General features: G+C 38.4%; 2 protein-coding genes across 2 annotated transcripts; one reads left to right on the forward strand and one right to left on the reverse strand.

Annotated features, from left to right (window-relative positions):
• Positions 1-1261: 1261 nt before the first annotated feature.
• On the forward strand, positions 1262-3926 carry LOC106335033 (pentatricopeptide repeat-containing protein At2g40720). The gene has a single exon (XM_013773451.1). The coding sequence runs from the start codon at positions 1318-1320 to the stop codon at positions 3871-3873; it is 2556 nt and encodes an 851-aa protein (XP_013628905.1). The 5' UTR covers positions 1262-1317; the 3' UTR covers positions 3874-3926.
• LOC106335035 (N-terminal kinase-like protein) lies at positions 3861-9580 on the reverse strand. Its single transcript, XM_013773452.1, has 21 exons — positions 9148-9580; positions 8742-8840; positions 8224-8375; positions 7997-8069; positions 7704-7826; positions 7435-7543; positions 7266-7345; positions 7033-7114; positions 6712-6851; positions 6500-6610; positions 6294-6410; positions 6085-6174; positions 5943-5996; positions 5776-5850; positions 5621-5696; positions 5419-5518; positions 5256-5325; positions 5105-5172; positions 4905-5017; positions 4457-4708; positions 3861-4378 (listed from the first exon to the last, which is right to left on the reverse strand). The coding sequence occupies exons 1-21, from the start codon at positions 9271-9273 to the stop codon at positions 4095-4097; spliced, it is 2394 nt and encodes a 797-aa protein (XP_013628906.1). The 5' UTR covers positions 9274-9580; the 3' UTR covers positions 3861-4094.
• Between the last annotated feature and the right edge of the window lie 1709 nt (positions 9581-11289).

The raw sequence follows: 11289 nt of genomic DNA on the forward strand, positions 1-11289 counted from the left end.
ATTTTCAAAAACGGTTTTAATGCTTTCCAAAATCTAACCCTAAGAACACATACAATACTACAACATATGTTGATGAAACATAAACTAAAGAATATCATGACTCACTATTTTCACTCATCTATGCTGAAAACAATTGAAATTTGTTATATCTTAATTTATACCTCCTAAGACATATGTTAATTACATAATTCCCATTTTTCACTTATCAAAATATTTTACTCTTCTAATCTACGTATTGTTTTTCTTTTTCTTTTTCTTTAATTGATATAGGCAAAAGCAGTGAAAACAAAACAAGTGGATAACATTTGCAAAATTGATTAAATCAGTTATCGATTAAATCAGTTCTGCGGAGGTCTTTGAGACATGTCGCAAGAAGAAGAAAAAATGTGAAAATAATTAGAAAGTAACAAATGGGGCTGAAAGTCATACTTGGCAATTCTCCCATAATCTATCAGGTTGGTCTATCTTATTTTCACTAAACATAATCTATCAGGTTGGTCTTCCTTATTTTCTCTTTATGTGTTTGTTTTGTTTATTTTTGATCGATACATTTGTTCTTTTATTTTTCTTATAGACTGTAACTAAATTTGTATATTTCTTAGAAACAAAAAAGGTTAAGCGTATATCACTGAAAATGAAGAGCCGTAAAAGATACAATGACAGAAAACAAAAACATTCATAGGAAAAGAAAGTAAGCATTCTTTTTTTTTTTGTCAACTTGAAAGTAAAGCATTCATACAAAAAGAAAGTAAACACTACTGCTACAAAAAAAGAGAGTAAACACTACTAAGATACTAACGTCAGTTACCTAGATAATTAAAGGTTGTATTTTAATTGTACTTCTGCAAAAATATGCTTTTCTTCGAAAAAGAAAATTCATATGTAAGAAAATTTTGGTTCTGAGAAAAGATCAGTATTTTACATTCAGGGTTTATATTAGACTATCATAAGATATAAACATCAAAATTCTATTTCACTTAACAATACCTTTCGCACGGGCTTTTTGCAAAAGTGACTCAAAACTTGAAGTCAAACAGAAAACTAGGCACGGGAGACATAACTAGTAGAATAAAAAATGAGTGTTAAAAATATATTTAATATTTGTTAAATATAAACTCAAAAAGAAGAGTACAAAATGGCACATAGTAGAAAAAAGTTTTAAGTTACCACCTGTTTTGACCCCAAAAAAAAAAAAAAAAGTTACCAGTTCAAAGTTAACAACAAATGCTTATACATTGACTTTGTTAGAGGAAGTCAAAAATCGGTTAAACCGGGTTTTGCGTTGAACAACCGGAAGATAACGACGGCGATGCAGATATGCGTTTCAAGCTTCACGACGTTCACATTAGTCGTACAATCTCTTCTTTAGCTGAATCCTACACTTCTCCAGCTTCGGTCAGCTCCAGAATCAGAGCCTTAGTTCAGAAAGCAGAGTATCTACAAGCTCTGCATCTATACACTAACCATGACAACTCTTCTCCACTGTGGACTTCCGTCTTCACATTCCCTTCTCTCCTCAAAGCTTGCTCTTCTCTTACAAACCTCGGATACGGAAAAACCATTCACGCTTCGATCATCCTGTTGGGTTTGCGACAAGACCCTTTCGTTGCGACTTCGCTTGTCAATATGTACGTAAAGTGTGGATCTTTAGATAATGCCGTCCAAGTGTTCGACGGTTTGTCTCACTGTGGAGATGTCACGGTTTGGAACTCTTTGATTGATGGGTACTTTAAATTTCGTAGATTCAAGGATGGGTTTGATCTGTTTCGTCGAATGGTGGTGTTGGGTGTGAGACCTGATGCGTTCTCGTTGTCCATTTTGTGTAAAGGAGGGGACTTTAGGAGGAGAGAGGGAAAACAGATTCATGGGTATATGTTGAGGAACTCGTTAGGTGATGATTCGTTCTTGAAAACTGCTTTGATTGATATGTATTTCAAGTTTGGGTTAGGGACATATGCGTGGCGTGTGTTTTTGGAGGTTGAGGATAAGTCGAATGTTGTTCTGTGGAATGTGATGATTGTTGGGTTTGGTGACAGTGGGAGCAGTGAATCTAGCTTGGAGTTGTATGTGCTTGCTAAGAGTAACGGTGTCAAGCTTGTTTCCACTTCTTTCACCGGAGTTCTTGGTGCATGTGGTCGATGTGAGAATTTTGGTTTCGGGAGACGGATACATTGCGACGTGGTGAAGATGGGACTTGACAATGATCCCTATGTTTGTACTTCTCTGCTGTTAATGTATTCAAAGTGCGGTATGGTTGGTGAGGCAGAAACTGTGTTCAGTTGCGTTTTGGATAAGAGACTTGAAATATGGAACGCGGTGGTTGCAGCTTATGCAGACAATGGTTATGGACACTGTGCTTTGGAGTTATTCAGTTTGATGAGAGAAGATCGTGTCTTGCCTGATTCCTTTACGTTGTCAAATGTTATCGCCTGTTGCAGCATGTTAGGGTTGTATGACTATGGCAAATCAGTCCATGCGGAACTGGTTAAGAGACCAATACAAAGCACGCCTGCAATAGAGAGTGCTTTACTCACTCTGTACTCTAAATGCGGATGTGATACTGATGCGTATTTAGTCTTCAAATTAATGGAGGAGAAAGATGTGATTGCGTGGGGCTCTCTGATCTCAGGACTTTGCAAGAATGGGAAATTCGAAGAGGCTCTGAGAGTTTTTGGGTCCATGAAAGATGATGACGATGATAGGTTAAAACCTGATTCTGATATTATGACCAGTGTTATAAACGCATGCGCCGGATCAGAGGCTCTTACTCTTGGCCTCCAAGTTCATGGTGGAATGATTAAAACTGGTCTAGTGCTGGATGTTTTTGTTGGCAGCTCCTTTATCGATCTGTATTCCAAGTGTGGATTACCTGAAACGGCTCTCAAAGTTTTCACTAGCATGAGAACCTACAACATTGTTGCCTGGAACTCAATGATCTCTTGCTACAGCCGAAACAGCCTTCCCGAACTATCGATAGAACTTTTCAGTTCAATGCTCAATCACGGTGTCTTCCCAGATTCATTATCCATCACAAGTGTCCTTGTTGCAATCTCATCAACTGCAAGCTTGCTTAAAGGGAAGAGTCTACATAGCTATACATTAAGACTCGACATTCCTTCAGATACTCATCTGAAAAACGCTTTGATTGATATGTATGTAAAGTGCGGGTTGTCGAAGTATGCAGAGAATATCTTCAGGAAAATGGAGCATAAAAGCTTGATCACTTGGAACCTAATGATATATGGTTATGGATCCCATGGAGATTGTCATAGAGCATTGAGTCTTTTCGATGAGATGAAGAAGGCAGGAGAATCGCCAGACGATGTGACGTTCCTGTCTTTGATTTCAGCCTGCAGTCATTCCGGTTTTGTCCAGGAGGGTAAAAACATTTTTGAGATCATGAAACAAGACTATGGCATTGAACCAAAAATGGAGCATTATGCAAATATGGTGGATCTTCTAGGACGTGCCGGCCACTTAGAAGAAGCTTACAGTTTCATAAAAGCAATGCCTATTGAGCCAGACAGTAGTATATGGCTCTGCCTCTTATCTGCGTCGAGAACTCATCATAATGTGGAGCTTGGGATATTGTCTGCTGAGAAGCTGTTGAGGATGGAACCGGAGAGAGGTGGCAACTATGTTCAGTTAATTAATCTTTACATGGAAGCAGGGTTGAAGAAAGAAGCAGCAAAGTTGTTGAGAGATATGAAGGAGAAAGGCTTGCAGAAAAATCCAGGTTGCAGCTGGATTGAACTGAGCAATCTCACTCATGTTTTCTTTTCAGGAGGTTCTTCTTCTCTAATGGCGTCTGAGATCTTCAATGTATTGAATAGCTTAAAGAGTATCACGACAGATGAGGATGAGTTGACTTGAACAAGATAATGTAATTCCGAGAATGGTGACTTTACATCATTCATACTTCTCAGAAACACACACAAAACACTCTTTGTGGCAGCGTAGAATAAAAATAGAGACATTCTTGGGGATTAAAATGAATGATATCACAAATCATTTGTTGGTTGCTCGAGTCATCTGGAGATGCTCTAAAAAAAATGTACATTGCATGCCTGTTTATCTTCTTCCTCTAGTGTTCATCACATTCCAGATGAGGTTCGGTTAATGCGCTGGGCACCAAGTTTGGGAGCTGCAGGTTTGGCTGCTCGGCCACGCCCAGAAGACAAAGGTTTTGCTCTGGTGGTTGGTGGTGGAGCAGCAATGGCAGCCCAAGGGTCTTCGTCATCAGACTGTACTGTCTTCTTCAAGTTCAACGGTCTTGAAGTAGTTGCAGGTGGAGGAGCAGCTATGGATCCCCACAAGTCATCGTCTTCCAATTTCGCAGTTGCTTTTGCCGTGCTAACCTTTGGTCTTGAGCTTGTAGCTACACACAAGCATATGACTTTTAGGAGACTTAACAAAAATGTGTTGAGGTGAACTGATGCAGGCTAAAGATTGGTACCTGGAGGTCTAGAAGGCTGGGACACAGGTCGTTTTTGAGCTGCTTGAATGTTTGAGAGAGCTGGAGCAGGTTTTGGTTCATCAATAGGATCGAGATCCCAACCGTCTTTGTCGCTCTCATGACCTTCGTTAATGTCATTCTCAATGTCTCCCCAACCATCTGTTGATGTTGGAGATGTTGGGGCGGGTTGATCTGTGAAGTCAGAGTTAGCACGTGTATGATGACTGGCTTTGACGCTCGGAGCCTCCGTTGCTGAAGAAGATTCACAAGAAATAAACAAAATAGGAAAAGAAAAAAGTATTGACAAATGTATTAACTAGTTATAAGCACAGTGATCAACAATCTGATAATCGAAGGATTCTTTTACTATATATCTGCGATTACACATTTCAACAAATTATACATCCATGGTTGAAAGAAAAAGTATGGTAAGTGATCTCAGGTGTACCTGTGGTTGTAGCACTTGAGGCTGCAGAAGCTAGGGATGGTGCTGAAGAAGAAGAAGCAAGAGACGCTTGATCTAATGGCTTACCCTTGAGAGTCAAAGAACTCATAGCCCATCTAGAAGAACAAGTAAACATAGTTCAGTTAGTATACCAAGCACACTGACCAATGTTCATATATATATAGTTCATTTACTATACTCACCCGATCAGACCAGCTGTTTCAGGCATAGCTGAAGCTCCTCCGGTGGCTCCTGCCTCACCAGCGTTTGTCTATTAACAAACCAAACAAAACTCAGTTATGTCCATTCCCAACATCTCAAGGGAAGAGTTCGGTAGAGCTATTATTCCTTTACCTTCTCATAGTTCTGTTTCAGTATCTGAAGAAACTGTTCTACAGCCTGAAATGCCTTGGATCGAACCTCGCTATTAAGGAAAAACGAGAGAAAATGCTTTACGTTTTGTCCAAGTGACAATATTAGACAAAAAGAAGGAACGTCAAGCACTTAAATAAGGAACCTGTCTTGATCAATGGTTAGCACAACAATATTTGGAAGAATCCTAGTTGCTATCTCAGTGTCGTCATAAGTGGTACTAGTGGCACATAATGCAACAATACCTGCGTCAAGTAAAATCTAGTGAGATGATGAAAGATGGAAACAAGATAACACCAGGAACATCCCAGACCGAGTGAAAAAAGAGCCAAAAACATCCTACATACCTGCACCTCGAGCAGGTGGAAATGTATCACGCAAGGCACGCACTGTAAAAGCATTAATCAAAACTCTTTTCCTTGTCTGCATCAAATTTTCATGATTAAACACAAACAAAAACAAAAGAGGCAACAAAAGAACAACGAAGGTAGTGAAGACTAACCCCTTCATTCAGGTAGGTGGCAATATTCCCGAGTAATATAGTGGTATTGGTTCTAATTGCAGGCTCTTCATCCACCTGAAGATGATATAAAATTTAAACCACAACGAATCATATATGGGAAAGAAACTTGTCAAAGATATTGAGGTAGCACCGTGGCAGATACAAACCTGTAATTTGGAAAGGTATTTCAAGAGGGATCCAGAAAGTGTACGCTGAGAAAGCTGAAGCCACATAAAAGAAAAGAGATATAAATATTAGATACAAAGACAATTGGATTGTGGGAAAAAAAAGTTGCAAGGGTAAAGCTACCTTTGGAGCTAAAACGAGCATTGACTTAAGAGTCAGCTCTCGTAGAAAGGCAGATGTGTCCGCAAATCCAGTAGCAACATGAGGGTATACCTTTACAAAACATACAGTACAGTGAGTGTTAATGTTAAAAGCATGCAGCAAGACTGCGTTGCTGCCGAACATCCATACTCAAAACACTTTTTAGGCCAAAGAAGATAAAATAAACTTACTTGTTCATCAACAATTTGTCCGGACATTGATTCTCCAAATTGATCAACATGTTGCAAAAGAGAAACTCTAATAGCTCGATCATTGGAAGCAAAAAGCTTGACTATTGTTGGCAGCACCTAACAGAGGAGGAACTTCAGGAATTAACAGAAATATATTCATATGCAATTGAGTTGTTTAGAGGATTTTAATAGAGACGTTGAACAACCTTGACTTTGAAATCTTCAGCTGATAACCATGAACCCATCTTGAGTAAAGCAGTTAATGCAGGGGCAACAGCTGAACCAAATTCAAGGGAAGAGGCTAATAAAGGAAGAATCTGCATCAACAACAAGGTTTAAGTCAAATACCAAAACGTAAAATCATAATACTCAAAAGGCAAACTACTTTCTTACTACCCGGAATAATTCAGATTCACACCTTCTTAAGCACGATCTCGCGAGGAAGCTGTTCAGCAACATTTGGTAGTTTACGGAAGAAAGTGTCCTTTTCAACACTGTCTTTCAAGTTAAGAATATCCATAAAATGTATGGTGTCCACCAGCTTATTTTGGAAATACTCTGCATATGATAAGAATCAAGAGATGAGAGATTGTCAAAGATAACTGAGAGATATAACACCGTTACAAACATGCAAAACCCCAGAGGAGAGGGCCAAAACAAAAATACAGAGAAAAAACAAGCCGAGAATTAAAAATAAACAATGTAAGTTACAAATTTGTAACCAAGAAGGGAAGATTACCGCCATTTTCTAGAAGTTTTGAGGTGTTCAATCTGCGAGAAGGCATGGAACTTAGGAGTCGCTGATAATCTGGAAGCAGAGACTGTGAGAAAAGAAACATTCAAACTGAAATGAAAGCCAGCTCTTAGCAAATAAAGTCATACAAACTAATAAACCATCAAAACTTTGGGGAAAACACAGTATTTGAAGTTCCAAATCCACATATTCAGGGGGAACTAGGATGACAGCCAAACCTTAGGAATGCCGACAGTGTTACGTAGCTCCTCTGTTTTTCCAAGCTTAGAGCCCGAGAAGAGTTCATAAATAAGACAACCTTCAAAAGAGGAAAGAAAGGGCTTCAATGGAAAAATTGCAATCAAGTTGGCTAGCTATATTTTACATTTAAGTTCATGGAGGTCTTACCTAAGCCCCATGAATCAATGGCCCATGGCGGAGATTTTCTAATGGCAACCCAATCAGATTTCACCATTTCCATTGGCTTGTACTGTGTTCCCACTAGCCATTCAAATGGCTGAAACCAGAAAATAAGTTTAGAAAAGATAAAAGGGCAGCAACAAACTCTGGGAATATTCCTATACTGGACAGAAACAAGGAGTAACACCTGACCCTTGGTACTACAAATATAAAAATTTAGTGAATGAAGTTAAAATTGACAAGCAAAAGAAGAGTACCAGCATAGGTCCACTGGCAGATTCATTGCTCCCATCAAACTCCGATAAGACATCAAAAGCATGGAGTTTCCAGTCCAAAGTTGGTGTCACAACAACACTAGCCAGGCAAACATTTCCATGCACCTGTTGAGACAAAAGAATTATAGAAAGGAAGAAGACAAAAACATGAATGTGGTGAGAATTCAAAGTTTGCCATCACAAATTCAAGATGATATCTACAATACCCAACAAGAAAATCTAGTACATGTTCTAAATAGTTGAAAAGTATAATGTTATAAGAAGTGAACACTCACAAGTTTGCAGTCATTGTTCAGGAAGCTCACAGCTTTAGTTATCTGGTGTAGCCCCAAAGCAAAATATTCATCCCTAAAGCCAGATTTTCATAATCACAACAAAGTTTCAGACATGATCAAGATTACAATGTCAAGCATGATAAGGTCAAATGACAAAAAAGACAGATAAGACTGTGGCAAACTAAATAATTGGCCTATTCGCTGATGCTCAGAAGAAGAGTTCATACCTCTGAGTGGACTTCAAGCCTAGCTCCTTTATCTTATCTGACAGCGGCATAACAGGCTCAGTGACTATGTAGATCGTAACCTTGGAAGTAGAACCATCGTGAGTTTCAACCTCCGTGCTGTGAAGAAATGAAAGTATATTTGGATGCCTCACCTGCAAAAGGAATTACTAGGTGATAATCTAGCAGAGAGATGCAGATGATAGTGACAAGAGGATAGAGAAATCCACTTAGTCCGACGTTAAGATGAATCAACTGACCACATATATGTAAAAAAATGTTGGGCAAGGATGACAGAAACTAGATATATCATGCATGTGTCATTTTTGAAAATGGGAATTCTTAAGCGAGTATGGAAAAACTGATAATAAATTTCAGTGGTGCCTTCCTTCATATATCCATTACAGAGAAAGAAACAAGTCTGATGATGTAGAGTTTCAAGTGATTTGAGTTAGAGTTCTTAGTGCTTGAGAGAAGGTATGGTAGCCTAGAAAATGTTAGAGAGAGTGATGAGAACTTACAGTACGAAGGCGCTTGACACCATTTCGCCCAGCAGCCAAATGCCCATCTTGAGCATCGTTCCCAGAAAGAGAAAAAATCGAAACAGGAGACCCATCATCCTGAAGAAACCAACTTACAGGAGATGAGATTGTATCATATAACAACTTACACCATCCAAAACTAAATCCACCAAAACTCAAACCAAGAAGAGTTACAATTCTATTAGCCATGAGTCTAATCAAAGAGAACTAACTACTAGAGACAGCTACAAAGCTTTATGGATCACGCACGTTACATGGAAAAAGCAATCACGTTATATACCAAAGGTAACACTAAACAAAGCCCAAAGTTCCATCACAGAGCATAGGAATCTGAGACCAAAGCAATCAACAGGAGAGAGAGAGAGAGGGAAAGGAGATTGGACACCTTGGAGGTGCCACGAAAGTGATTCCAGGAGCCCCAAGCAGAAGGGTAAGGATCACCGATGTTGTAAGGCAGATCCTTGAGCCCCGTCCCAGATCCACCCACCACTCCTTTCAAAAACTTGAACATCTCTTCCGCACCTCCTCCTCTTTGTATACCCTCTCAATCCAGAGCAACCGAAGAACGTTTGGTGCTCTGGAAAGGATCTATAAGGAATCAGAACGAAGAAAGGAAGATCCTTTTTGCTTATGATTCTTCTTCTTCAAGATGCAGCGTCATCTCATCTCCCTGTAGATTTGTTCTTGCTCTTTAATTCGTCGGAGTTATGATCGGACCTGGACGGGGTGACTCTGTCGCCGTTTTCGTGTTTCGTTTTTACAGTTCGTGCTGTTTATTTGTTCACAAGACGCCGTGGAGTTTATAGTTTCGTGCTGTTGGTTTTTTATATGTGGACAGACCAATCTATATAGCTCAGGATCAGCTCATGGATTGGGCCGCTAAATGTTTTCGCTTCTTGTTACGTTATCTCTTGGACTCGATTTTGGTTTGGTTTTCTAAGCTCAAACTATCTCCCCTATTTTCGATTTTTTTTTTTTTTTTTTTTAACCGTAGCGTGATCCCAAAGGCTTTCTAGGCACAAAGACTAATCACTACGAGGCTCGCAGAATCCGTGTTTTCTTACCACTTAAGACGCCTCGGATGACCAAGAAGAATCGAACCCAGAGCGGTACTCACAGCTGTGAGCTCATTACCACTAGGTCAAAACTACTTGGTTTATTTTCGTTATTTCAATCTTGCATTTCGAGGCTTTCGAATGATTAAAATATATCCATTAATAATCAAGGTTAACACGAGTGTTATGATGAGTTTAAACCCAAAATGATAAACATAAAATGTATAATTGTATGTATGGGGTCGAATCCATATATATCGATCGAGAAAACTAAACACTAAAGAAGCGTGGTTATACTAATCTTCTAGAACAAAATTGTTGTAGAAAGCTAGTCTACTTGTTTAAGAGTATGCTAAATTAAGCATGTTGCTTTCATCTTCCTTTTTAAAACTGTTTGGTCTTATAAGATCATGACTTGTATTTTTCTTTATCCATTGCAACTGAGACTACCCTTAAAAAAAAAAAAAGGTTATAGAAGCTAATTTTTTCTATAAAATACATTATAGACATTAGAGAATTACCTCTTATTTGACTCTTTATTATATTTCAAAACAGCTGAATGTACACTTTGATAAACTCTAAAAATCACATGATCAAATATAACTGAAGATTATTCAAATATTTTTGATGTATCAAGTGCTAATTAGACTAAGACATGTTCCAGGCCCTGAAGATTATATAAACTTCTAGTTTTTTTTTTTCTGATCAAGATATAAACTTCTAGTTCTACATAGATGTTGTTAAGAAATTTACCAAAAGTAGCTATAGTTTGATTCAACGCCTTGAAACTTCTCAACTGATGTGTTTCCACTTAGAGAAAAAAGTGTTCAACCGTTTCAAGCTTTGAAATTTCAAGTCGTCGTCTAGACTTCTAAGAAAATCTTGTAACATTGAATCTTGAAGAAAGAAAACAAACAATAAAATTAATTTGTTAAATCTTAGAAGACCATGACCTGGTCAATATTATTACCAGTTCGCTGCCGTGTGTTACAAAACACGAACCAGCCCTTGCTACGTCGACTATACCCGACCGGGTCAATGGGTTATCACTAGTTAGATCTTCGGTCGGGATCTTGCCAAACAATTTAATTGAAAAAAACAAAATAATTGTGGTTTCCTTATGTGGAATAGGCTAAAACGTTGTTGTTCTTGAATTTTGGACATACTTTGCCTGTCGATTAATTGAGTTCAGTTTAAGCTAAAATAGATCTGGCCATAAAATCCATAATCCGAAATCCAAACCGAACCCGAACTGAAAAATCCGATCGGTACCCGGTCCAAAATGTAAAAAATACCCGAATGGATCTTGTAAGGTGGTACAAAACATATCCGAACCCGAAGTGTTATTAACTGAACCTGAACGGGTAACCCGAAAAACCGAAAAAATAAAAAAATATGAAAAGATATCCGAAAAAACCGGTCCGAATGTCCAAACTAATATACAATGTAATTATATGAAACATGAATATATA

The sequence above is a fragment of the Brassica oleracea genome, chromosome C3 (assembly GCF_000695525.1).
Source record: "Brassica oleracea var. oleracea cultivar TO1000 chromosome C3, BOL, whole genome shotgun sequence".
NCBI classification, from domain to species: domain Eukaryota; kingdom Viridiplantae; phylum Streptophyta; class Magnoliopsida; order Brassicales; family Brassicaceae; genus Brassica; species Brassica oleracea.

What these genes read in the sequence shown, in the direction of transcription:
- LOC106335033 (XM_013773451.1), top strand. Translation starts at nt 1,318, where the DNA reads ATGCGTTTCAAGCTTCACGACGTTCACATTAGTCGTACAATCTCTTCT.
- LOC106335035 (XM_013773452.1), bottom strand. Translation starts at nt 9,273, where the DNA reads ATGTTCAAGTTTTTGAAAGGAGTGGTGGGTGGATCTGGGACGGGGCTC. An exon ending in AAAACTTCTAGAAAATGGCG is followed by an intron (nt 6,852 to 7,032) that starts GTAATCTTCCCT and finishes TATCATATGCAG; the next exon opens with AGTATTTCCAAAATAAGCTG. An exon ending in TCCACCTGCTCGAGGTGCAG is followed by an intron (nt 5,519 to 5,620) that starts GTATGTAGGATG and finishes TACTTGACGCAG; the next exon opens with GTATTGTTGCATTATGTGCC.